This window comes from Rana temporaria, chromosome 5 (assembly GCF_905171775.1).
Source record: "Rana temporaria chromosome 5, aRanTem1.1, whole genome shotgun sequence".
In the NCBI taxonomy this organism is placed as follows: Eukaryota; Metazoa; Chordata; class Amphibia; order Anura; family Ranidae; genus Rana; species Rana temporaria.
Genome location: NC_053493.1, coordinates 422,238,982 through 422,265,802, shown reverse-complemented (window position 1 = coordinate 422,265,802; position 26,821 = coordinate 422,238,982). Strand labels below are relative to the sequence as shown.

The following is a 26,821-nucleotide window of genomic DNA, read 5'->3' as shown; positions in this document are numbered from 1 at the left end:
CTGATGTCACCCCATGCCTGGCAGAACCGTGACGTTGGAATGGAATGGACGCCATTAGCCATGGGGCATTTCTGATTCACACTTTATTTTCATTTAATTTCTTTTTATTGATGTTGCACTAATCACCCCTGATGAAGCCTTGACCTGAGGCGAAACATGTTGGGTGTAGTTTTTTTTTGGGGGGACCCTGTTTGAGCACATTACTTGTATTTTTTGTGGAGGGAGATTTAACAAGTTGAAGAGTATTCTGGAGGTCAGAGAGGGTCCAGATAGAGACAAAGTAAAGATCAGACTTGTAGAGTGTCAGCGGTGTGTAGCGCTCAATTTCCGTGATAGCTGCTGGTCTCATTCCAGCATCATGGGTGGGGTGAGCTGCACACTCCCTGTCCCCCCTCAGGGTGATTGATGTAGCCAGACTCTGGGTGGAGACTGTAACGGAATGACCCATGACACCCAGAGAGTTTTGAAGGATGGGGGGTACTCCTGTGCCAGCGTCACTAGTAACTCTTGGGTCTAGGGTCACCCTGTGCCCCTTTTGGGCATAGGGTGACTGAGAAATATTAATTATAAATTACATGAGATGTGACTGATAACTGATAATTCATATTGCAGGATATCTTGAGATATTCAAGTGGTTATTCTGACCCCACACCAGGTCAGTGGAGTGTTTTCATTCAATGTGAGGACACATGCTTTTGAGGTGGTAATTGGGTCTGCTCCAAGAACTTTCATTATGTATGCTAATAACACTGTTTGTGTGAAGATGCTATTGATGATAGATATGTGTTGTGAGTTAGCAGTCTAAAGGTCAGACGTCTGACTTAAGGAATGTGTATTATGAAGTAGGTGAGAACAGCTTGGGGCGGAGCCATGCTGTCTGGATAAGGTTTAGTAATTAGCCCATCTGAAGGTGTATTGACCCCCCCCCCCCCCCCATTGTGTGCTGTGTGGGTGTCGAGTTTATTTGTTCCTTTGATTACTGTAAACATGCCTGTACTGTAGAGAGCTAAGATACCATTAGGCCTCGTACACACGACCGAACATGTCCGCTGAAACTGGACCAGTTTCAGCAGACATGTTCGGTCGTGTGTAGGGCCGACCGGACAATTTTCCGGCTGACCGGACAGGTTTCCAGCGGACAAATGTTTCTTAGCATGCTAAGAAACATGTCCGCTGGAAGCCTGTCCGCCGGACATGTCCGATGGTCAGTACGACTCATCGGACATGTCCGCTGGCCCGAGAACCCGCTCAAGTGATTCGACGCATGCTTGGAAGCATTGAACTTCCTGGTTCGCGCACGTCGCGGCGTCATCGTCGCCGTCACGTCGCCGCGTATTCTGTCCGCGTGGAATTTGGTCTGATGGCGTGTACCGCGGACCGTTTTCATCGCACATGTTGGGTCGTCTGTACGAGGCCTTAAAGTTCGTTCATACATTTTGACTCAGAGAACGGAGCTTGTCTCGTTTATTCTGGGGAAATCCATATGGATCGTGCCTGTCGGATTGTGGAGTGTCAGATAAGCTGTCGTGGGCTATGGAATGGGAATATCGTAAACGGTGGTGACCTTTACAGAGACCAAATCTGTTCCATGCCAGCTAACCCCTAGGCGTCTTGTTTGTAATACATAGTTGCCAATATTTAAAAAAAGTTTCCAGGAACAGCAAACCATTGTAGGCGGGGCATGTACTTTAATTAGGGGCGGAGCATTCATTTAAAATGGGTGTTGTTCTACAAAAAGCATATCGCTAGCATATATATTTGTTGGATATATATATATATTGTATATGTATCCTATAATTTATGAAGTGAATAACATAAAGTATGTAATATTTAAAATATTGTATATACAGTTAGATGTAGAGCAGTGTCCAAAGGTCAGTAGGATGTAGAGCAGTGTACAGAGGTCAGTAGTATATAGGTCAGTGTACAAAGGTCAGCAGGCTGTAGAGCAGTGTACAGAGGTCAGTAGGATGTAGAGTGGTGTATAAAGGTCAGTAGTATATAGGTCACTGTACAGAGGTCAGTAGGATGTAGAGCAGTGTCCAAAGGTCAGTGGGATGTGGGGCAGAATACAGAGGTCAGTAGTAATTAAGGGCAGTTTACAGAGGTCAGTAGTAATTAAGGGCAGTTTACAGAGGTCAGTAGTATGTAGGGCAGTGTCCAGAGGTCAGTAGTATGTAGAGCAGTGTACAGAGGTCAGCAGTATGTAGAGCAGTGTACAGAGGTCAGCAGTATGTAGAGCAGTGTCCAAAGCACAGTAGGATGTAGGGCAGAATACATAGGTCAGTGGGATGTAGAGCTGAGCTCTGTATATGTGTACATTCAGTTTACAAGAAATAAAATTGCACAATAAAAACTTCTTTTGATAGGCGGAGTCCAGACATTATATATATATATAAGTCTGCCAGCTCTCTCTATACCAAACACTTTCATCCTCACCTGTCAAGATGTTCTTTGCTGTGAGCTCCCTCCTCCTCCTCCTCCCCCTGCTGGGTGTAGTGAATGCTGCAACTCCAAGTAAGTCCCGGATATGACCCCATAAGCTTAGACACCATTCGGGGGGAGATTTACTAAAACTGGAGAGCGCAGAGATTCTGGTGCAGCTCTGCATAGAAACCAATCAGATTCCAGGTTGTATTTTAATTTATTATCCACTCTCTCGGGTTGATATACTAAACTCCTGTTCAGTCCATATTAGAGGAACTTACTTTTTTATTTTTCATTTTTGTCCCTTACGTGACTTTTGCCCTTTTCTGTGTTGTTATGTATATGTTTGCCCATTATAGGTTGTTTTTAATGGCCCGGATTCAGAGAGCAATTGCGCCTGCGTAACCATAGTTACGCAGCGCAATTGCTGACTTGCTCCGGCGTTACGAATGCTCCTGATTCAGGAACATCGTAACGCCGACTGCAGCCTAAAATCTGCGCGGCATAAGGCTCTTATGCCACGCAGATTTTAGGCTGCATTCTTGCGATGACCGCTAGGGGGCGTTCCCATTGTGCTCAGTGTATAGTATGCAAATTGCATACTAACACCGATTCACAATGTTGCGCGGGCCCTGCGTACGCAAGTTACGGAGTTTCCGTACGGCGTCTTTAGCGTAAGGCTGCCCCTTCTAATAGTAGGGGCAGCCAATGCTAAAGTATACCCGCCGTTCCCGCGTCGTGAAATTTGAATTTCACGTCGTTCGCGTAAGTGATTCGTGAATGGCGCTGGACGCCATTCACGTTCACTTTGAAGCAAATGACGTCCTTGCGACGTCATTTGCCGCAATGCACGTCGGGAAAGTTTCCCGACGGAGCAAGCGCTCTACGCTCGGCGCGGGAGCGCGCCTAATTGAAATGATTCCCGCCCCCTACGGGATAATTTACATTAGGCGCCCTTACGCAGGGCAAGTTTACACAGCGCCCCCGCAATTTACGGAGCTACAGCTCCGTGAATCGCGGGTAGCGCAGTAAATTTGCGGGGGCGCAGGGCAAAAACGCTGCCCTGTGCCTCCGTAAGAAAGGGGCAAATTCTACCTGAATCTGGGCCATGAATTTACTTAACCACTTCAGCCCCCCGGACCATTATGCAGGTAAATGACCAGGCCCCTTTTTGCGATTCGGCGCTGCGTCGCTTTAACTGACAATTGCGTGGACGTGTGACGTGGCTCCCAAACAAAATCTGCGTCCTTTTTTCCCCACAAATAGAGATTTCTTTTGGTGGTATTTGATCACTTTTTTTGCGCTATAAACAAAAATAGAGCGACAATTTAGAAAAAAATGCAATATTTTTTACTTTTTGCTATAATAAAATATCCCCCAAAAAAGCTATATATTTTTTTTCCCCCTCAGTTTAGGCCGATGCGTATTCTTCTAAATATTTTTTTTTCCGCAATAAGCGTTTATTAACCACTTAAGCCCCGAGCCTGTTTTTCAGATTCGGCGTTTACAAGACTAAAACAGTTTTTTTTGCTAGAAAATTGCTTAAAACCCCCAAACATTATATATATATTTTTTTTCTAACACCCTAGAGAATAAAATGACGGTCATCGCAATACTTTTTGTCACACCGTATTTGCGCAGCGGTCTTACAAGCGCACTTTTTTTGGAGAAAATTCACTTTTTTGAATTAAAAAATAAGACAACAATAAATTTGGCCCAATTTTTTTATATATTGTGAAAGATAAGGTTACGCCGAGTAAAATGATACCCAACATGTCACGCTTTAAAATTGCGCCCGCTCGTGGCATGGCGTCAAACTTTTACCCTTAAAAATCTCGATAGGCGACGTTTAAAAAATTCTATAGGTTGCATTTTTTGAGCTACAGAGGAGGTCTATGGCTAGAGTTATTGCTCTCGCTCTAACGTTTGCGGCGATACCTCACTTGTGTGGTTTGAATACCGTTTTCACGTATGCGTTCGCTTCTGCGCGTTCGCTCGTCGGGACGGGGCGCTTTAAAACATTTTTTGTTTGTTTTCTTATTTCTTTTTATTGATTTTATAATTTTTTACACTGAAATAAAAAAAAAATGGATCACTTTTATTCCTATTACAAGGAATGTAAACATCCCTTGTAATAGAAAAAAGCATGACAGGTCCTCTTATATAGGAGATCTGGGGGTCAAAAAGACCTCAGATCTCATATTTAGACTTCAATGCAAAAAAAAATGAAAATTTTGTCATTTAAAAAAATGACAACAAAAAAATGTCTCTTTAAGACGCTGGGCGGGACTGACATTTTGACGTCACTTCCGCCCAGCAAAGCTATGAGGACGGGTGGGGGCCATCTTGCCCTCACTCGCGTCCTCAGTGAACAGCCAGCAGCACCCGATCTCCTCCGCCGCTACCGACGGCTCCGGTAAGCGGCGGACGGCGCAGGAGAGCGGCGGGAGGGGGGGGGCCCCTCTCCCGCCACCGATAACGGCGATTTCGCGGCGAATCAGCTGCGGAGACTGCCGTTATGGTTTACACGCCCGCCCACTGAAGAGATGGATACCTCGGTTGTGGCAGCGGCTGCTGCCGTTACCGAGATATCCATCTTTAAAAAGAGGACGTATATATACAGTGGGCGGGCGTTAACCGGTCAATTGGTTTACGCAAAGGTAATAGCATCTACAAAATAGGGGATAGTTTTAGGGCATTTTTATTAATATTTTTTTTTTACTAGTAATGGAGGCGATCTGCGATTTATATCATGACTGCGACATTATGGCGGACACATTGGACACTTTTGACACTATTTTGGGACCGTTGTGATTTTTACAGCGAACAGTGCTATAAAAATGCACTGATTACTGTGAAATTACACTGGCAGTGAAGGGGTTAACCTGTAGAGGGCGCTGTAGCGGTTGAGTGCTCCCTAATGTGTGTTTCTTACTGTAGGGGGGTCTGGCTGGTTGTGGCTGGGGTGTGGCTGGGCGTGTGACATCACTGATCGTCGTTCCCTATGACAGGCTCACTAGGAAGCAGGCCCGTCGCTACAGGACAGGCAAAACAAACAATTGCTTGGGGCCCCGAGCTGGCCTGGGGCCCCCAACTTCCTCTTCCCAGGCTGTAGTGTGGCCAAGCTCCTCTTCCTTCCTCCTGGAGTCCTGTCAGTCCGGCCGTGTACCGCGCATGTTACAGGAGATTCAATTTCCTGTTCCCGACCGGACTGACAGGAAGTGCACACTGAGTGCTTACTTCCTTTCAGTCTGTCCGGGAACACAGGAAACTGAATCTCCTGTACTGCGTGGTACCCAGCCCGGCCCGGGTACTATCTGATAGGGGACCCATAATGATAGAACACCGGACTGACAGGAGGAAGTGGAGCTCCGCCATGCTACAGCGTCTGCCTACAGGGAAGAAGGGGAGGTGAGAATAGAAAAACATAGGGACTAGGGTGGGGGGGAGGAATAAGAACATGGGTGTAAAAAATTTGTGTAGCGCTAACTTAGGCTTTGCGTGCGGGGGGGGTGGTTGGGGGCCCCCATTTTGCTTGGGGCCCCCAAATTCCTTCAAATGGCCCTGCTAGGAAGCACGGGGAGAGGTGACCCGATCCCAGGAAACCGGCGGCGATCGGGTCCGCGTGTCCCGCGGGCACGGTCACGGAGCACAGGACCAGGTTGCGAGCCCGGCACACTCGCGGCCCACGGCTGGGCTTCTTAAAGAAGACGTACCTGTACGATCCTGAAGAGGGTGCAAGTGTTCTCGCTGCCAGACATACCAGACGCCGGTTTCTGCCCCTGTAGCTGCGGATAGTGCGCCTAAGTCAGGGGAGGAGGGTACTAAGGCTACGGTGGAGAGGCAAGATTTGGTGAGGCTGGCAGATGCAGCGAAATGCAAAGTATATATCTGCTTTGAGGGTCCGCTAGGGACGCACCTAAAGGCGGAAGTCCGCGAAAAAAATCGGTAAGGGTGAGTATGTCAAAATAAATTCGCTACTGCAGTTGGAAAAGTTCAATTTGGACAGGGTCAAGCCTGATGACTCCAAAAAAAGATGATGAAGAAAAGCGTAGGTATCGGCGGATCCGGCGTACATTCACAAATTGGCTGCAGGCTTTTGGTATTTTGCGGTGCGGCTCTATTCGGCTATCAGGATTCCATTGGGGAGGCCTACAGGGTTTACGGGGGTACTGCTTGGCTTAGGTATGACGAGCAGTTTAGGCAGCTTATGGCGGTGCGCCCGGATTTGAGATGGGACCACAAGGACATAAATTTGTGGGTGCGACTGATGACTTCTGCGAGGGCCCCGAAATAGTTTTTTCAGGGGGGGGGGGGGGGGGGCGTTGAATCGTCTTCCTCTGGACAGCCGGCCGGTAAGACAAAGGGGGTTTGTTGGCAATACAACGCTGGGAGCTGCAAGTTTGGGGCCACGTGCCGATTTAAACACGAGTGTTCCAAGCTGCGGGGGTTCCCACACCTCGTCCAGATGTTTCAAACAAGGAAAGAGCCGTTCAGGTGAGTCTTCTAACAAAAGGGAGGACTCCGATGATGGTGGGAAGGATGCGTCTGTTTCTAAGTAGGTATCTGGATAGGCAGGCTGCTCGTTTATTGGAGGACGGTTTTGCGGAAGGTTTTAGGATTCCTTGCTCGTTGCAGGTAGTACCGCCGGTTCCTCGCAATTTACGGTCTGCATTGCGCCATTCTGAGGTGGTTTCGGAAAAACTACAGAAAGAAGTGGCTTTGGGTCGCATGGCGGGTCCCTTTTCGGAGGCTCCGTTGCCGGATTTGGTGGTGTCCCCTTTGGGGGTGGTGCCAAAAAAGGAGCCGAACAAATTTAGACTGATTCACCATCTTTCTTTCCCTAAAGGGGGTTCGGTGAACGATGCCATAGACCCGGACACATGCACAGTGAGTTACACATCTTTCGATGCCGCAGTGTTCTGGGTCAGTTTTTACGGTCGTGGGGCGCTGATGGCAAAATCAGATGTGGAAGCTGCATTCCAACTCCTGCCGGTTCACCCTGACAGCTTTCGACTGTTGGGGTGTACGTGGGATGAGGAATTTTTTGTTGACCGGTGCCTGCCAATGGGGTGCTCAGTGTCGTGTGCGCTGTTTGAAAAGTTCAGCTCCTTCTTGGAATGGGTGGTGAGGGACGTGGCAGGGGTGAATTCGGTCATCCATTATTTGGATGATTTCCTCTGCATGGGCGCGGCTGATTCCAGGACCTGTGCTATTCTATTGGGTACGTTAGAACACGTGGCGGGACGTTTTGGTGTCCCTTTGGCACCGGACAAGACGGAAGGGCCCAGGACAGTCATTACGTTTTTGGGGATCACGATAGACTCTGTTGCCATGGAGTGTCGATTGCCCGAGAGCAAGGTGGACGCATTGAAGGAGGAAATTAAAGGTATGTTGTTGTTGCACAAAGTTCAGTTGCGAGCCTTGCAATCCTTACTGGGGAAGCTCAATTTTGCCTGTCGGATTGTCCCGATGGGGAGAGCGTTTTGCCGACGGCTGTCGGCAGGCACGGCGGGGGTGAGGTCGCCACACCACTTTGTTCGATTGGTGAAGGCGCACAGGACGGATCTGCAGGTGTGGCACACATTCTTGGAGTCCTTCAACGGTAGGGCTCTGTGGATGTCTGGGCCTGTCAGTAATTTTGATATGGAATTGTTCACAGACACGGCGGGTTCCACCGGTTTTGGAGCTTTTTTCCAAGGCAAATGGAGTGCCGGTCCTTGGCCGCAATGCTGGGTGGAGGCAGGTTTCACAAAGAACTTGGTGCTGCTGGAGTTGTTTCCAGTGGTGCTGGCTGTAGAGCTGTGGGGCGAGGTCTTTCGGGATCGGAAGGTATGCTTTCATGGGGACAATCTGGGGTGGTGCAAGTTATCAACAAGGCCTCTGTGTCTTCGCCTCCTGTGGTGCGCATGCTGCAACAGTTAGTGTTGCGTTGCATGCAGTTGAATATTTTTATATACGCAGTGCATCTTCCTGGGGTAGAGAACGTCATCGCTGACGCTTTATCTCGTTTCCGACGGGACAGGTTTCGGGAGTTGGCGCCGGAAGCGGAGCAACAAGGGGTTTCATGTCCTGACTGGCTGTGGAAGATTGCTTTGGAGTAGCTCACGGATGGATTCGGAGGTTGGTGAGTGAGACGACGTGGGCCACTTACAGCAGAGTTTGGCAGGAATGGGCTGATTTAGTACATGAGTTGTCCGCTGGAAACATGTCCGTCAGACATGTCCGATGGTTAGTACACCTAATCGGACATGTCCGCTGGTTATGACGTGTAACCAGCGTCCCGAAATCCCGCGAATGCGTCGAATTGATTTGACGCATGCGTGGAAGCATTGCACTTCCGTGTTTGAAAACGTCGGTGTCTTCTACGTAACCGCGTTCTCTGTCCGCGGGGATTTTGGTCTGATGGTGTGTACACACATCAGACCAAAAGCTCCCAGGAGACATGTCCGATGAAAATGGTCCGCGGACCGTTTTCATCGGACATGTCTCCTCGTGTGTACGGGGCCTAAGACGGATCAATGCGGGAAGGGCAAGAGGGTGCAAGTGTTCTCGCTGCCAGAGTCGCCGCCATGTCCAGTGGGAGCTGTTCGGGGGTTTTTGGATATGCGTCCAAGCAAGAGAGGGCGTTTCCATACCTCCCAACTTTTCAACTTCAGAATGAGGGACAAATGAGCATACCCCCCAAACGAAGTTGTTGAGCGGGGGGGGTCCGCGGATCAAAGTTGTTGAGCAGGGGGGGGGGAATTCCGTGGACCAGGTGAGGAGCGGGGGGGTTCCGCGGATCAAAGTTGTTGAGCGGGGGGGGCAGATCAAAGTTGGGCGTGGGACGTGGATCAAAGTTGTTGAGTGGGGGGGGGGGGGATTACGTGGATCAGAGTTGTTGAGCGGGGGGGCGCAGATCTAAGGATTTACCGTGAATCGCGGGACTGCGGGATTTAACACGAATCTTGGTATTCACGGGGGGGACAATAGCACTGCCTGCGGGACCACTGGATTAAGTGCAAATCGCGTGACATTCCTGCGAAATAAGGGACGTTTCTTCTTGGGGAGTATGTTATCTCTGGTTGTTTTGCTTAGGTAGTTAGTGTTCAGGGCTGCTAGGTTACGGTGGAGCACTTTCTTTCTTTTGTTTCAGGTGCAGCGCCGGCCTTGGTTTGGATACTGGGGCACTCTTACGTGTTTTGGGGGGGTAAGAGGGCGGAAGTTAGACCGGAAGGCCGGCAATTGGGGTTTCCTAGGGAGGAAGCCCGGGTTCGCTGGTTGGGAGTGCCGGGCATGCTGTGGAGCAGGATGGTCCCGGAGGTGCATTGTTTTGCGCGCCTGGACCGCCCGCCAGACGTTCTTATTTTACACGTAGGCGGGAATGACTTGGGTCTTAGGTCCATGTTGGATTTTACGAGGGATATAAAATTTGATATTCTTCGCATGGCATTTCCGGACATGGTGATAGTCTGGTCAGATATGGTGGCTCGTACATCATGGCGTCTTGCCAGGTCCTGGGAAGGCATTAATAGAGCCAGGAGAAAGGTGAACAGGGACGTGGGTAGGTTCGTGGGGAAGAATGGAGGGTTGTTCATACGCCATCTGGAGCTGGAAGAGGAGACGTGGAGACGGGGTACATTTGAATGAGGTCGGAAGTGATATGTGGGCTTTAGGAATTCAGGATGGTATCCAGAGCGCTCTTAGGGTGTGGAGGGTCGCCCAACTGTAAAGGTTTTTACAGTGGTGCGCTGTGGCGGGTGTCTGGTCGTTGCAGGAGAAGGAAGTACCTGGTGAAAGATGGGTCAGGACTTGTCGGTGGTATGGGTCCTGATGTTTTGGCTTTCAGCAAGCAGAGGCTTAGCTGGAAGCATTGGGAACGGGGCACTGCGGTCAGGATTGTCTCTGAGCCAGCATGTCGGCTTGAGGCCTAACAGCGGATTAGGGAGGACCGCAGTGCAAGAATTTTATGGAAGTTGTAATAAAGGTTTTCCCTGCAAAATGATTGACACCTTTGACTGATGGTTTTGATAACTGTTTTTGAGTTTTATTGTTAAAGAAAAGATATTTTAGCCACTTGCCGCCCGCCAATGACAGATTGACGTCGGCAAAGTGGTTGTAGAATCCTGACTGGACGTCATATGACGTCCTCAGGATCCTGAGCCGCTGCGCGCCCCCGGGGGCGCGCATCGCGGCGATCGTTGTTGCAGGGTGTCAGTCTGACACCCCGCAACACCGATCAAGGTAAAGAGTCTCTCACAGAGGCTCTTTACCACGTGATCAGCCGTGTCCAACCACGGCTGATCACGATGTAAACAGGAAGAGCCGTTGATGGCTCTTCCTCACTCTTCCTCACAGACGCGGGTAGAGGAAAGCCGATCGGCGGCTCTCCTGACAGGGGGGGTTCGCGCTGATTGTTTATCAGCGCAGCCCCCCCTCGGATCGCCACACTGGACCACCAGGGAAGCCCACCCTGGACCACCAGGAAAGGACAAACAAAAAAAAACGGGGGCAAAAAAAAAAAAAGTCTGAAAAAATAAATAAAAAAAAAAGCATTAAAAAATAAAAAAGATGCCAATCAGTGCCCACAAATAGGCACTGACTGGCAACATGGGTAAATCAGTGCCGCCCCACAGTGTCCATCAGTGCCACCCCACAGTGTCCATCAGTGCCACCCCACAGTGCCCATCCATGCCCAGTGCCCACCTATCAGTGCCCATCGGTGCCACCCATAAGTATCCATCAGTGCCACCCATAAGTGCCACCCATGAGTGCCCATCTGTGCCGCCCATGAGTGCCCATCAGTGCCGCCCATGAGTGCCCATCAGTGCCGCCCATGAGTGCCCATCAGTGCCGCCCATGAGTGCCCATCAGTGCTGCCTATGTGTGCCCATCAGTGCCGCCTATGTGTGCATACCAGCGCCGCCAATCAGTGCCACCTCATCTGTGCCCGTCAGTACTACCTCATCGATGTCCATCAGTGCCATCTCATCGGTGCCCATCAGTGCCGCCATATCAGTGCCCGTAATTGAAAGAGAAAACTTACTTATTTACAAAAAAATTAACAGAAAAAAATAAAAACGTAATTTTTTTTCTAAATTTGCAGTCCTTTTTTAGTTGTTGCGCAAAAAAAAAATCGCAGAGGCGATCAAATACCACCAAAAGAAAGCTCTATTTGTGGGGAAAAAAGGACGCCAATTTTGTTTGGGTACAGTGCAGCATGACTGCGCAATTGCCATTCAAATTGCGACAGTGCTGAAAGCTGAAAATTGGCTTGGGCGGGAAGGTGCGTAAGTGCCCCCCGGTATGGAAGTGGTTAATAAAGGCGGCTGCTACAGCCATGTTTTACTCCACACCCTTGGTATGGTCTAAATTCCTCAGGTTTATGGTAATGGGGGGTAGTAGGGGTAAGGAAATAGAGAAGGGACATATGTTATACAGTAGTCATGACTTTTTTCTTCTTATCTTTACTTTCCTTTTAGTCTTTTCTTTTCTCCTTATTCTATCCTGTCTTTTCCTATTTATTTGTATATAATAAAATGGTAACAATCACTTTTACAATATCCAATTATAACACAATAATAGATAGTAAAGCTCTAATGTCCTATTATAAGTTACCGTATATACTCGAGTATAAGCCGAGTTTTTCAGCACATTTTTTTGGTGCTGAAAATGCCCCCCCCTCGGCTTATACTCGAATCACCATTTTGCGCCTGATCTCCCGGACTTTGGCGACCCGGTACCGGCTGGTCATCTGGACCCCAATCTTGGCACACATGTAGCCCCATTTCTCCTCTACAAGTGTGCAAAGTTTGTTGTCCGGGGGACCTACGGCCGGGGAGCACCGATTATTCAAATCCGGGCACCCCTTCCATAGACTCCCATGTTAAACGGTAATTTCTCCGGTGAATTTGGGGGCCCGGTACCGGACGGTTGTAGGTTCCCTGGACCCCAACCTTGGCACACATGTAGCCTAATTTCTCCTCTACAAGTGTGCAAAGCTTGTTGTTTGGGGGACCTACGGCTGGGGAGTACCGATTTTTCAAAGCTGGGCACCCCATCCATAGACTCCCATGTTACACGTCAGTCTAGTGAAGCATGGACACAGTGAGGCATGGACACAGTGAGGCATGGGCACAGAGAGGCATGGGCACAGTGAGGCATGGGCACAGTGAGGCATGGACACAGTGAGACATGGGCACAGTGAGGCATGGGCACAGTGAGGCCTGGGCACAGTGAGGCCTGGACACAGTGAGGCCTGGGCACAGTGAGGCCTGGGCACAGTGAGGCATGGGCACAGTGAGGCATGGGCACAGTGAGACATGGGCACAGTGAGGCATGGGCACAGTGAGGCATGGGCACAGTGAGGCATGGACACAGTGAGGCATGGGCACAGTGAGGCATGGACACAGTGAGGCATGGACACAGTGAGGCATGGGCACAGTGGGGCACAGTGAGGCATGGACACAGTGAGGCATGGGCACAGTGGGGCACAGTGAGGCATGGGCACAGTGAGGCATGGGCACAGTGAGGCATGGACACAGTGAGGCATGGGCACAGTGAGGCATGCAGATGGACACCCTAGTCTTATACTTGAGTCAATACGTTTTCCCATTTTTTTTAGGTAAAATTAGGTGCCTCGGCTTATATTCAGGTCGGCTTATACTCGAGTATATACGGTAGCTTACTTAAAGTGAATGTCACCAGTTTCCGAAAGTACCCGAACGTCGGTGCGCAGGCGCCGTATAGAGCCGCACCGACGTTCGGCAACTCGTGACGCGCTGTATGCGACCGTCGGAAGGCTGTCAATCAAATAGGAACGCCCAGTCCCGCAGAAGACCATACCGGAAGCGGCGGAGAAGATCGCTCTCTAAAACGGTAAGTACCGCATTCATTTTAAACAAAACACCCGATTCTGCTTCCCGTAATTAGGCCCAATCGAATGTTAAATTTTTTTTTTTTCGGGTGAACTCCCGCTTTAAGTCTTCGATTACTTGTAAATACAAGTAATACTAAGATTTAATATGTAAATTCATCTAATGCTATCATCTAATGTAATCAATATTTTGTTAATTGTACCAATGTTTATATTTACAAAATCAATAAACAAATTTGACAAGAAAAACCATAAAAACTATTAGATAATCACCTTAACAAGGGAGTCTATGGAAGGGGTGCCTGGCTTTGAAAAATCAGTGAATGTATTTAGGTAACTACCGTCAGTGCAGGTAGGTCAGTGTATGTAGGTAACTACCGTCAGTGCAGGTAGGTCAGTGTATGTAGGTAACTACCGTCAGTGCAGGTAGGTCAGAGTATGTAGGTCACTACCGTCAGAACGGCTGGTACTGGTACTCTTATAGGCAGTACCAGTGGGGAAGCTAGACATTATTTCACCCGGGGGAAAGAATCAGTTCAGTGCCCCCCCTTATGGGACAAGATTAGGCAGAAGTGAGAAACTCCCAGGCCATAGCTGTTGAGTCAGCTGTCTGTCCCCTCCCCCATGCTCCTCTGTCGTCCCCCCTGCTCCTCTGGTCCTCCCCCTGCTTCTTTGTTCCCCCAGGTGAGCGCTGCGGGCAGGGAGAGGAGATGAGCGCTGCAGGAAGGGAGAGGAGATGAGCGCTGCAGGAAGGGAGAGGAGATGAGCGCTGCAGGAAGGGAGAGGAGATGAGCGCTGCAGGAAGGGAGAGACAGAGGAGCGGAGGGGGGGCGGCAGTCTACTGTCACTGAAGCCGGCCCACTGAGCCATCGGCCCACCGGGAAACTCCCTGTAGTCCCAATGGCCAGTCCATCCCTGGTGTAGGTAGGTCAGTGTAGGTAAGTAACTACCGTCAGTGTATGTAGGTCACGTGTAGACATGTGCACAGCAAAAAAATTTGTTTATTTCTGTTTCGTTTCTGTTCGTTTATCGTGATTCGTAACGAGTCGTAATTTCGTAAGACGTTAGTTATCGTATTCGTACTCTTTAGTATTTTCGTAACACTCTTTTTTCCGTTTCCGTTTTTTTCTGTTAGTTTATTTTTCGTTGAATCGAGATTCGTATTTTCGTTATATTTTGTATTCTGCCGCGTTCGTATTTTTAAAATGATTTTATTCGTTCCTTCGTTTTTACGTTAGTTTAATATTCGTTGTTTTGCTATTCGTATTTACATTATATTTTCCATCATGCCGCATTCGTATTTTCGTAAGAAATATATTTTCGTTGCTTTATGATCATTCGTATTTTCGTGTCTAATTTCCTTTGATTGTAAAAACGTACTTTTGTAGATTTTATTGCATTCGCAATTCTGTTAGAATACATTTTACGTTTATTCGACACACTACTCGTCGTCATTTTGTAATTCGTACTTTACTGTGATTGGCTTGACTGTCTTAGTTAGCACACACACCCTGTCTAGAATGAAGTCTGACGTAGAAGAAAACTAAAATATGTCAGATATTACAAATACAAATCTAGAAATGAGATGCACTGCAGTCTAACACAGAAAAAGACACAAGGAGCCAGGAGGTAATGAGAAAGAAGCTGATTGGGGGAAGGAACAAACCTCTTCAGAGGAAAGGCACAGCGCTCAGTGGCTATTGGTCAATGTCCAGAAATATTTCAGTACTAACGAAAGCTAATTTACATTATTTCGTATTTTCCTTGTTTTGATTTCCGTTTTCCGAAGATTCGTAATTAATTTTTCGTTAGTTTTTTAGTCTTTGTTCGGCATTTCGGTTGTTTTCTTTTCGGTCTTCGAATATTAGTAAGTTTGCATTTTCGTTCATTTTGTTTTTCGTAATTATTTTTTTTTTTTTGGGTTCGGTATTTTCGTTGTTTCTATGTTTTCGTTTCTTTCATCTTTCGTATCTTCGTTGTTTTTCATATTCGTTATTTTGAAAATATCGTTATTCGTTATTAATTGCTCTAAACCGTTCGTTCCTTCGTATGTTAACGAATCAACTAAAATAACGAAAATTGACGGAAAACGTATTCGTAACTTAAAAAATTGCACATGCCTAGACACGTGCTAGCCCAAAAAAAAGCCTGCGTCACATACAAACCGCCCCCCCCCCCCCCCCCCCCCGGGTTCCCGGCCTTGGACCTCAGGCTGAAGCCCCTGGTCTTTTTGCCCCCTAGCAACGCCCCTGCTTGGGACAATAGTAGTAGATTTAAAAACAAGAAGGCACTGCAGCCTGCTTCAATGACAATTTAAAAAATATCAGTAAAAACACATTTTATTGTGCCTCTATATTCATTATATGATTATTATTATTTCTTTTTCTCTCCAATTCAGGTTTTAATTGCAATGCAATCTGGGGAAAACTGAGACAGATTGACGCCGGCGCTGGTAAAGTGCACGGCGTGGACAGCAACGGCGACAATTTTTCCTGGGAAAACAATAACTGGAAATATATTCCTGGGAAGCTCACCCATGTTTCTACCGGACCTGCTGGTGTTTGGGGCGTGGACAAAGACCGCCAAGTCTTCAGACTCCTGAACAATGTCTGGCATAATGTATCAGGTAAAAGAAAATAACCACTTAAGCCCCGGACCAATATGCTGGCTAAAGACCCAAGGTGTTTTTACAGTTCGGGACTGCGTCGCTTTAACAGACAATTGCGCGGCCGTGCGACGTGGCTCCCAAACAAAATTGGCGTCCTTTTTTCCCCACAAATAGAGCTTTCTTTTGGTGGTATTTGATCACATCTTTGATGATCACAGTTTTTGCGCTATAAACAAAAATAGAGCGACAGTTTTGAAAAAAATGCAATATTTTTTACTTTTTGCTATAATAAATATCCCCCAAAAATATATATAATTTTTTTTTCCCCTCAGTTTAGGCCGATACGTATTCTTCTACCTATTTTTGGTAAAAAAAAAATCGCAATAATCGTTTATCGGTTGGTTTGCGCAAAATTTATAGCGTTTACAAAATAGGGGATAGTTTTATTGCATTTTTTTATTTTTTATTTTTTTTACTACTAATGGCGGCGATCAGCGATTTTTTTCGTGACTGCGACATTATGGCGGACACTTCGGACAATTTTGACACATTTTTGGGACCATTGTCATTTTCACAGCAAAAAATGCATTTAAATTGCATTGCTTATTGTGAAAATGACAGTTGCAGTTTGGGAGTTAACCACAGGGGGCGCTGTAGGAGTTAGGGTTCACCTAGTGTGTGTTTACAACTGTAGGGGGGTGTGGCTGTAGGACTGACGTCATCGATCGTGTCTCCCCTATAAAGGGGATGACGCGATCGATACGCCGCCACAGTGAAGCACGGGGAAGCCATGTTTACATACTGCTCTCCCCGTTCTTCAGCTCCGGGGACCGATCGCCGCACTCGAGCGGCGATCGGGTCCGCGGGACCTGAGGTCCCGGTCCCGGAGCTTCGGACCGGGTCACGGGAGCGCGCCGCGGGCGCGCGACCCACGGCTGGGTACAAGTACAGGACGTATATATACGTGCTTGTGCCCAGCCGTGCCATTCTGCCGACGTATATGTGCAGGAGGCGGTCCTTAAGTGGATAATCTTTGAAAAAACAAAAAAAACATGCGCTACATTTTGTTTTCTGCTTTTTTTACTTTCTTCGCACCTAAGGGTAAAACATATGTTAACCACTTCTTTACTTGGTGTTTACAAGACTAAAACAGTTTTTTTTTGCTAGAAAATTACTTAAAACCCACAAACATTACATATTTTTTTTTTTCTAACACCCTAGAGAATAAAATGGCGATCATTGCAATACTTTTTGTCACACCGTATTTGCGCAGCGGACCTACAAGCGCACTTTTTTTTTGGAAAAAAAAATCACTTTTTTTTAAATTAAAAAATAAGACAGCAATAAATTTGGCCCAATTTTTTTAAATATATTGTGAAAGATAATGTTACGCCGAGTAAAATGGTACCCAACATGTCACGCTTACAAATTGCGCCCGCTCGTGGCATGGCGTCAAACTTTTACCCTTAAAAATCTCGATAGGCGACGTTTAAAAAATTCTATAGGTTGCATTTTTTGAGTTACAGAGGAGGTATAGGGCTAGAATTATTGCTCTCGCTCTAACGATCGCGGCGATACCTCACATGTGTCGTTTGAACACCGTTTTCATATGCGGGCGCTACTCGCGTATGCGTTCGCTTCTGCGCACAAGCTCGTCGGGACGGGGCGCTTTAAAAAAAAAAAATTTTTTATTATTTATTTTTATTTATTTTATTATTTTTTACACTGGACAAAAAAAAAATGATCACTTTTATTCCTATTATAAGGAATGTAAACATCCCTTGTAATAGAAAAAAGCATGACAGGTCCTCTTATATATGAGATCTGGGGGGTCAAAAAGACGTCACATCTCATATTTAGACTAAAATGCAAAAAAAATAATAATAATAATTGAAAAAAAAAATGTTTCTTTAAGAGGCTGGGCGGGACTGACGTTTTGACGTCACTTCCGCCCAGCAGAGCTATGGGGACGGGCAAAGGAGATTTTTCCTTCAGTCTCGTCCCCAGTCAGCAGCCGAACGGTCCCGATCTCCTCCGCCGCTACCGACGGCTCCGGTAAGCGGCGGAGGGCGCGGGAGAGCGGCGGGAGGGGGGGGGCCCTCTCCCGCCGCCGTTATCGTTAACAGAACCGCTGACACTAAAGATGGATACCTCGGTTGTGGCAGCAGCTGCTGCCGTTACCGAGATAGCCATCTTTAAAGTTAGGCCGTATAAAAACGTACGGCGGTTTGGAAGTGGTTAAAGTGGATGTAAAGCCCCTCTCATCATAGGCGTGCGCACAGGGTGTGCCTGGGCACACTCTAATCACCCTGTGCTGCGCAGATTCCCCTCTGCTGCTTGGCTGCAGAGAAAGTGACTGGGAAATCTTTGTACTCGGCCCCTTCCTCTGTGTCAAAAGCGAGACATCAGGGGTCTGTTTAAATCCCTGATAGTTCACCAAAGCCCCTCCCCAATAAAAAAAAATAAAAAATAAACAAATAATAATAAAAAATAAATCGCAAAAGAGTAAAAATAAACAAATAATAATAAAAAATAAAATTGTAAAAATAAACAAATAATAATAAAAAAAATAAACAAATAATAAAAAAAATTGTAAAAGAGTCAAATTAAACAAATAATAATAAAAAATAAAATTGTAAAAATAAACAAATAATAATAAAAAATAAACAAATAATAAAAAAAAATTGTAAAAGAGTAAAAATAAACAAATAATAATAAAAAATAAAATTGTAAAAATAAACAAATAATAATAAACAAATAAACAAATAATAAAAAAAATTGCAAAAGAGTAAAAATAAACAAATAATAATAAAAAATAAAATTGTAAAAATAAACAAATAATAATAAAAAATAAACAAATAATAAAATTTTTTGTAAAAGAGTAAAAATAAACAAATAATAATAAAAAATAAAATTGTAAAAATAAACAAATAATAATAAAAAATAAACAAATAATAAAAAAAAATTGTAAAAGAGTAAAAATAAACAAATAATAATAAAAAATAAAATTGTAAAAATAAACAAATAATAATAAAAAATTGAATTGTAAGAGTAAAAAATAAACAAATAATAATAAAAAAAAATTAATTGTAAGAGTAAAAATAAACAAATAATAATAAAAAATAAAATTGTAAAAATAAACAAATAATAATAAAAAAATAAACAAATAATAAAAAAAATTGTAAAAGAGTAAAAATAAACAAATAATAATAAAAAATAAAATTGTAGAAATAAACAAATAATAATAAAAAATAAACAAATAATAAAAAAATGTAAAAGAGTAAAAATAAACAAATAATAATAAAAAATAAAATTGTAAAAATAAACAAATAATAATAAAAAATTTAATTGTAAGAGTAAAAAATAAACAAATAATAATAAAACAAATTTAATTGTAAGAGTAAAAAGAAACAAATAATAATAAAAAATAAAATTGTCAAAATAAACAAATAATAATAAAAAAATAAACAAATAATAAAAAAAATTGTAAAAGAGTAAAAATAAACAAACAATAATAAAAAATAAAATTGTAAAAATAAACAAATAATAATAAAAAATTGAATTGTAAGAGTAAAAAATAAAAAATAATAATAAAAAGAGACCTAAAAAAACTGCAGATTCTGTGGGTGGGTCTGTTTTCTGGAGCTCGGTGGGTGGAGTCTTGATGTCAGTAGACTGCCCCGCCCTCCTCTACACTCCCCATGTCAAGGTGCATTTTCTCCTGTGTATTCCTTACACCAGGGGTCGACAAATGCCGGTCGCAAGGTCGCCATGGCGACTAGAAATAGTGTCCTGGCGACTTGGCGCCATCTGGTGGTGGCCGTTGGTATTACAAGTTAAGCATTACAAGTTAAACAGCAATTCTAATGTAATTTTTCACTATTTTCACTGCCATCTTCTTCCCTCTAATTAGAACCCCAAACATTATATATATTTTTTATCCTAACACCCTAGAGAATAAAATGGCGATCGTTGCAATACTTTCTGTCACGCCGTATTTGCGCAGCGGTCTTACAAGCGCACTTTTTTGGGAAAAAACAGTAAAATTATCCCCATTTTTTTTAATATTATGAAAGATAATGTTACGCCGAGTAAATTGATACCCAACAAGTCACGCTTCAAGATTGCGTCCGCTCGTGGAATGGCGACAAACTTTTACCCTTTAAAATCTTCATAGGCGACGTTTAAAAAAATCTACATGTTGCATGTTTTGAGTGACAGAGGAGGTCTAGGGCTAGAATTATTGCTCTCGCTCTAACGATGGCGGCGATACCTCACATGTGTGGTTTGAACACCGTTTACATATGCGGGCGCTGCTCACGTACGTGTTCGCTTCTGCACGCGAGCTCGTTGGGACGGGGCGCGTTTTCTGGCTCCTAACTTTTTTAGCTGGCTCCTAGATTCCAAGCAAATTTGTCAACCCCTGCCTTACACATTCTGCTATGATCTCTAACGTCCAGTCAAAATCCAGAATAGTAACCACATGACTTCAGAAAAGGAGTGGGGGTGGGAATTAAAAAAAAATAATGCCTGTCTCCAGGCTAGTGCATGAGTGGGGGGGCAGAACGGACTAAGGTTTTTGTCTGTAAGTCCGTTTTATTTCACTGAACAATAAAAGAGGATTGTTTAGAGTTGGATTAACCACTTAAGGACCGCCTAACGCCGATATACGTCAGCAGAATGGCACGGCTGGGCACAATCACGTACAGGTACGTCGCCTTAAAGAGCGCCGCCGCGGGGCGCGCGCACGACCCGGTCCGAAGCTCCGTGACAACTCCCGCAGACCTGATCGCCGCCGGTGTCCCGCGATTGGGTCGCAGGAGCTGAAGAATGGGGAGAGTTGAGTGTAAACACAGCTTCCCCGTTCTTCACTGTGGCGCCGTCATTGATCGTCTGTTCCCTGATATAGAGAAACACAATCAATGACGTCACACGTCCAGCCCCCGCCCCCCTACAGTAAGAAACACAGATGAGGTCACACTTAACCCCTTCAGCGCCCCCTAGTGGTTAACTCCCAAACTGCAATTGTCATTTTTACAGTAATCAGTGTATTTTTATAGCATTTTTTGCCATGGTCCCAAAAAAGGCCGCAAAATTGTCCAAAGTGTCCGCCATAATGTCGCAGTCACGAAAAAAATCGCTGATCGCCGCCATTAGTAGTACATTTTTTTTTATAAAAATGCAGTAAAACTATCCCCTATTTTCTAAACGCTATAAATTTTGCGCAAACCAATCGATAAACGCTTATTGCGATTTTTTTTTATTTATTTTTATTTATTTATTTATTTATTTTTAAAGTGTATTTTGTGCGTGTACTCGAGAGAGAGGAGCCGGACTGCAGGAGTTGGGAGTAGGCAGGCCTCCCCCAGAGGCAATCTGCCACCTTTCTCCATGCCCCGGGTGGCAATGGCGGGTGTGTGAGGGGGTCCTCCCACACAGCCCGCCCTACCTGCTCCACTTTGAAGCCCAACGGGGCAGAGGGACTCCCTATAAGGGAGTGAGAGTATTTGCCCGCTCAACCAGCCCCGTTAGTCCTTCGCCTCTCTTTTTAGAGACCGCGTGGTCAAAGTGCGTGATGTTAACCCAATTTCGAGTGCGTGTAAGTGTGGTGGTTTTTGTGGGAGGGGGGTGTGCGTACTAAGCACAGGCTTACCTCGCATAGCACACCCACCGGGAGCCGGGCTGAGACCACCAAACTCAATTCACATGTAGCCGAGACCGGGATCCGAACCCCTAGCTGCAGAGGTGAATGGCTTGTCAGCGCAGTGCCAATCACGTTGAGCCACCACAGCTCCCTCTTTGCGATTTTTTTTACCAAAAATAGGTAGAAGAATACGTATCGGCCTAAACTGAGGGAAATTTTTTTTTTATATATTTTTGGGGGATATTTATTATAGCAAAAAGTAAAAAATATTGCATTTTTTTCAAAATTGTCGCTCTATTTTTGTTTATAGCGCAAAAAATAAAAACCGCAGAGGTAATCAAATACCACCAAAAGAAAGCTCTATTTGTGGGAAAAAAAGGACACCAATTTTGTTTGGGAGCCACGTCGCACGACCGCGCAATTGTCAGTTAAAACGAGGCAGTGCCGAATCGCAAAAACTGTCCGGATCCTTTACCTGCATAATGCGCCGGGTCTTAAGTGGTTAACTCTGTGTGGCAAGACTGGGCACAGATGATAGGAAATCTAATACTGTACACTGTGACATAAAAAAAATTTTTTTTGGTTTACATCCACTTTAACCACTTCAATACCCGCCCATTGTCATTTGACGTCCACAGATGGGATCTCCCATCCTGGGTGGACGTCAAATGACGTCCTGGGTTTTGCGGGCGGATATCTGAATGATGCCTGCAGCCAGAGGCATCATCCAGATATCCTTTTGTTCTGCCGGCAATTCTGCGCAGCATAAGAACAATCATAGCGCCGGTTCCGCCACTTGATCGTTCTTACAGGCGGCGGGAGGGGACATCCCCCCCCTCCCGCCACCATCCGGTGCTTCTCCGGGCTCTCCCGTGCCATCGGGGGCCCGGAGAAAGAATCGTCCGGCGCTCGCAGGAAGCATAGAGATGACTGGTGACCAGATGGTCACCAGTCATCTCTATGACCGTCGGAGGACCCGGGCGCGATGTGATGACGTCACGCCCGGGTCCCCGTAAGTAAACAAAGCCGCGATTGCGGCTAGTAAGCAACAGTATTCATGAGATCGGTGAATTTTTTTTCACCGATCTCATGGTTTCCAGCCTGGGGGAGAGATGTGAGGGTCTTATTGACCCCGCATCTCTCCATAAAGAGGACCTGTCACACACATTCCTATTACAAGTGATGTTTATATTCCTTGTAATAGGAATAAAAGTAAAAAAAAAAATAAAAAATTAGAAAAGAAGTGTAAAAAAGAAAAAAATAAGTAAAAAAATAAATAAAAGAATAAAAAATTAAATTAAAACGCCCCTGTCCCCAGTAGCTCGCGCGCAGTAGCGAACGCACACGTAAGTCCCGCCGACATATGTGAACGCCGTTTAAACCACATATGTGAGGTATCGCCGCGTGCGTTAGAGTGCCAGCAACAAATCTAGAACTAGATCTCCTCTGTAAATCTAAACTGGTAACCTGTAAAAAAAAATTAAAGCGTTACCTATGGAGATTTTTAAGTACCGAAGTTTGGCGCCATTCCATGAGTTTGCGCAATTTTAAAGCGTGACATGTTAGGTATCTATTTACTCGGTGTAACTAATCTTTTACATTATACAAAAAAATTGGGCTAACTTTACTGTTTTGTTATTTTTTTAATTCATGAAACAATTTTATTCCAAAAAAAGGGCGTTTGAAAAATTATTGCGCGAATACTGTGCAAGATAAAACGTTGCAATGACCGTCGTTTTATTCTGCTAAAAAAACATATATAATATTTGGGGGTTCTGCGTAATTTTCTAGCAAAAGAATAATGATTTTTACATGTAGGAGAGAAGTGCCAGAATAGGCCCGGTAATGAGGTGTGTATAAAAGCCCTGTATTGAAGTGGTTAATACCTAAGCACAATTTTGCAACTTTGACAACTATTTTGTGCATCCAGGTGGATTATTATACAGGTGAAACTCGAAAAATTTAAATATCATGCAAAAGTTCATTTATTTCACTAATGCAACTTAAAAGATGATAGTAATATATGAGAGAGACTCATTACATGCAAAGCAAGATGGTTCAAGCCGTGATTTGTCATCATTGTGATGATTATGGCTTCCAGCTCATGAAAACCCCAAATCCACAATCTCCGAAAATTGGAATATTGTGAAAAGGTGGAATATTCTCGGCTCAAAGTGTCCCACTCTGATCAGATAATTAAGCCATAACACCCGCAAAGGGTTCCTGAGCCTTTAAATGGTCTCTCAATCTGGTTCAGTAGGAATCATAATCATGGGAAAGACTGCAGACTTCACAGTTGTGCAGAAAACCATCATTGACACCCTCCATAAGGAGGGAAAACCTCAAAAAGGTCATTGTAAAAGAAGTTGTATGTTCCCAAAGTGCAATCAATAAAACAAGGATTGTACATAGAAGAATATAGGACCTCTGAAAAGTAGAAGCATGCATATGTACTCAGCAGGGCCGGACTTACCATTGGCCTTGACTGGGCTCAAGCCCAGGGGCCCCTCCCAATAGGGGGCCCCTTTAAAAAAAAAAAAAAAAAAAATTTTTTTTTTTTTTTTTTTTAGGGGTCCGGAGGTCCCCAGGGGCCCGGAGGCCCCCAGGGCCCCGGACGGCAACCCCCCTTTTTTTTATTTATTTTTTGTAAAAAAATGTTTTTTTTATATATTTTTTTTTTATATATATAATATATATATATATATATATATATATATATATATATATATATATATATTTTTTTTTTTTTTATTATTATTATTAAAGGGCCCAGGGGTCTCCAGGGCCCCGGACGGCAACCCCCCTTTTTTTATTTATTTTTTGTAAAAAAATGTTTTTTTTATATATTTTTTATTTTTATATATATAATATATATATATATATATTATTATTATTATTATTAAAGGGCCCAGGGGTCTCCAGGGCCCCCGGATGGCAACCCACCTTTTTTATTTTTTTATAAAAAAAATTACATTTTTTTTTATATATATATATATATTTTTTTTTTTATTAAAGGGCTCAGAGGTCCCCAGGGCCCCATGTGGCAACCCCCCCTTTTTTTATTTTTTTTATAAATGTTTATTTTTTTATTTTTGTTTATTTTTTTATTTTTTATTAAAAGGCCCAGAGGTCCCCAGGGCCCCCGGGTTTGGCAACCTCCCTTTTTTTATGTATTTTTTATAAATGTTTTTTTTTTATTATTATTAAAGGGCCCAGAGGTTTATTTTTTCTTTTTATTAAAAGGCCCAGAGGTCCCCAGGGCCCCGGATGGCTACATATATTTATATATATTTGTTTTCTTCTTTATTTCTTCTTTTTTTTGTAAAGGCCCCCCCGCTTCTCAATTTGCGGCAGCCCCCACGCTTCTCAATTTCAGGCGGCAGCACCCCCACCCCCCCTAGGTTCTCTGCTTCAGGGGGCCCCTTGCACAGCTTAAGGCATGGATTCTGTGGGACTTTCCCGCACAGACAGCTTCTTCCCGCAGTCCCGCAAAAGGGATTTTCCCGCACTGCAAGAAGAGGAGGCAGCACGGAAGCAGGAGGAACCGGAGTGGTGTGTGGAGGACTGTGGCTGCTGAAGGGAAGAAAGCCGACAGCCGGGCTAATGACAGTCTGTGGCCCCGGCTGTTGGCACAGGTGAGAGGCACTCCCCCCCCTCAACAACTGCAAAATACTTTAATGCGCTCCCCCCCGCTCAACAACTTCAATTCGCCCCCCCCCCCCCGCTCAACAACTTCGATCCCCCCCAATTCTCGGCTCCAGGGGGCCCCTTCAACACTCAAGCCCAGGGGCCCCCACCACCCTAAGTCCTGCCCTGGTACTCAGTACTTGGTTTGGGCCCCTCAGTACTTGGTTTGGGCCCCTCAATGCGGAGTGGCATGGAAGCGATCAGCCTGTGGCACTGCTGAGGTGTTATGGAAGACCAGGATGCTTCAATCTTCAGCTCTTCTGCATTGTTCGGTCTCAAGTCTCTCATCTTTCTCTTGGCAATGCCCCACAGATTTTCTATGGGGTTCAGGTCAGGCCAGTTTGCTGGCCAATCAAGCACAGTAATCCCACGGTCATGTGACCAGGTTTTGGTGCTTTTGGCAGTGTGGGGGAGGTGCCAAGTCCTGCTGGAAAATGAAGTCATTATCCCCATAGAGCTCGTCTGCAGAAGGAAGCATGAAGTGCTCCAAAATCTCCTGTTAGACGGCTGCGGTGACCCCAGACTTAATGAAGCACAGGGGACCAACACCAGCAGATGACACGGCTCCCCAAATCACCACAGACCGTGGAAACTTCACACTGGACTTCAAGCATCTTGCAGTGTGTGCCTCTCCATTCTTCCTCCATACTCTGGCTCCTTGGTTTCCTCCATTCTTCCTCCAGACTTCCAGCTCCTTGGTTTCCTCTATTCTTCCTCCAGACTCCGGCTCCTTGGTTTCCTCCATTCTTCCTCCATACTCGGGCTCCTTGGTTTCCTCCATTCTTCCTCCATACTCCGGCTCCTTGGTTTCCTCCATTCTTCCTCCATACTCCGGCTCCTTGGTTTCCTCCATTCTTCCTCCAGACTCCGGCTCCCTGGTTTCCTCCATTCTTCCTCCAGACTCCGGCTCCTTGGTTTCCTCCATTCTTCCTCCATACTCTGGCTCCTTGGTTTCCTCCATTCTTCCTCCATACTCCGGCTCCTTGGTTTCCTCCATTCTTCCTCCAGACTCCAGCTCCTTGGTTTCCTCCATACTCCGGCTCCTTGGTTCCTCCATTCTTCCTCCATACTCCGGCTCCTTGGTTTCCTCCATTCTTCATCCATACTCTGGCTCCTTGGTTTCCTCCATTCTTCCTCCATACTCCGGCTCCTTGGTTTCCTCCATTCCTCCTCCATACTCCAGCTTCTTGGTTTCCTCCATTCTTCCTCCAGACTCTGGCTCCTTGGTTTCCTTCATTCTTCCTCCAGACTCCGGCTCCTTGGTTTCCTCCATTCTTCCTCCATACTCCAGCTTCTTGGTTTCCTCCATTCTTCCTCCAGACTCTGGCTCCTTGGTTTCCTTCATTCTTCCTCCAGACTCCGGCTCCTTGGTTTCCTCCATTCTTCCTCCAGACTCCGGCTCCTTGGTTTCCTCCATTCTTCCTCCATACTCTGGCTCCTTGGTTTCCTCCATTCTTCCTCCATACTCCGGCTCCTTGGTTTCCTCCATTCTTCCTCCAGACTCCAGCTCCTTGGTTTCCTCCATACTCCGGCTCCTTGGTTCCTCCATTCTTCCTCCATACTCCGGCTCCTTGGTTTCCTCCATTCTTCATCCATA

The 26,821-nt window shown here is 45.4% G+C and overlaps 1 protein-coding gene across 1 annotated transcript in view; it reads left to right on the top strand.

Moving 5' to 3' along the window:
* The first annotated feature begins 2,435 nt into the window (after positions 1-2,435).
* LOC120941695 (fish-egg lectin-like) overlaps positions 2,436-26,821 on the top strand; it is a 41,571-nt gene continuing 17,185 nt past the window's right edge. The window contains exons 1-2 of the mRNA XM_040355251.1: positions 2,436-2,517; positions 15,684-15,911. Of these exons, the coding sequence (XP_040211185.1) occupies positions 2,448-2,517; positions 15,684-15,911 (298 nt within the window). The 5' untranslated portion in view covers positions 2,436-2,447. The remainder of the gene's footprint in view (positions 2,518-15,683; positions 15,912-26,821) is intronic.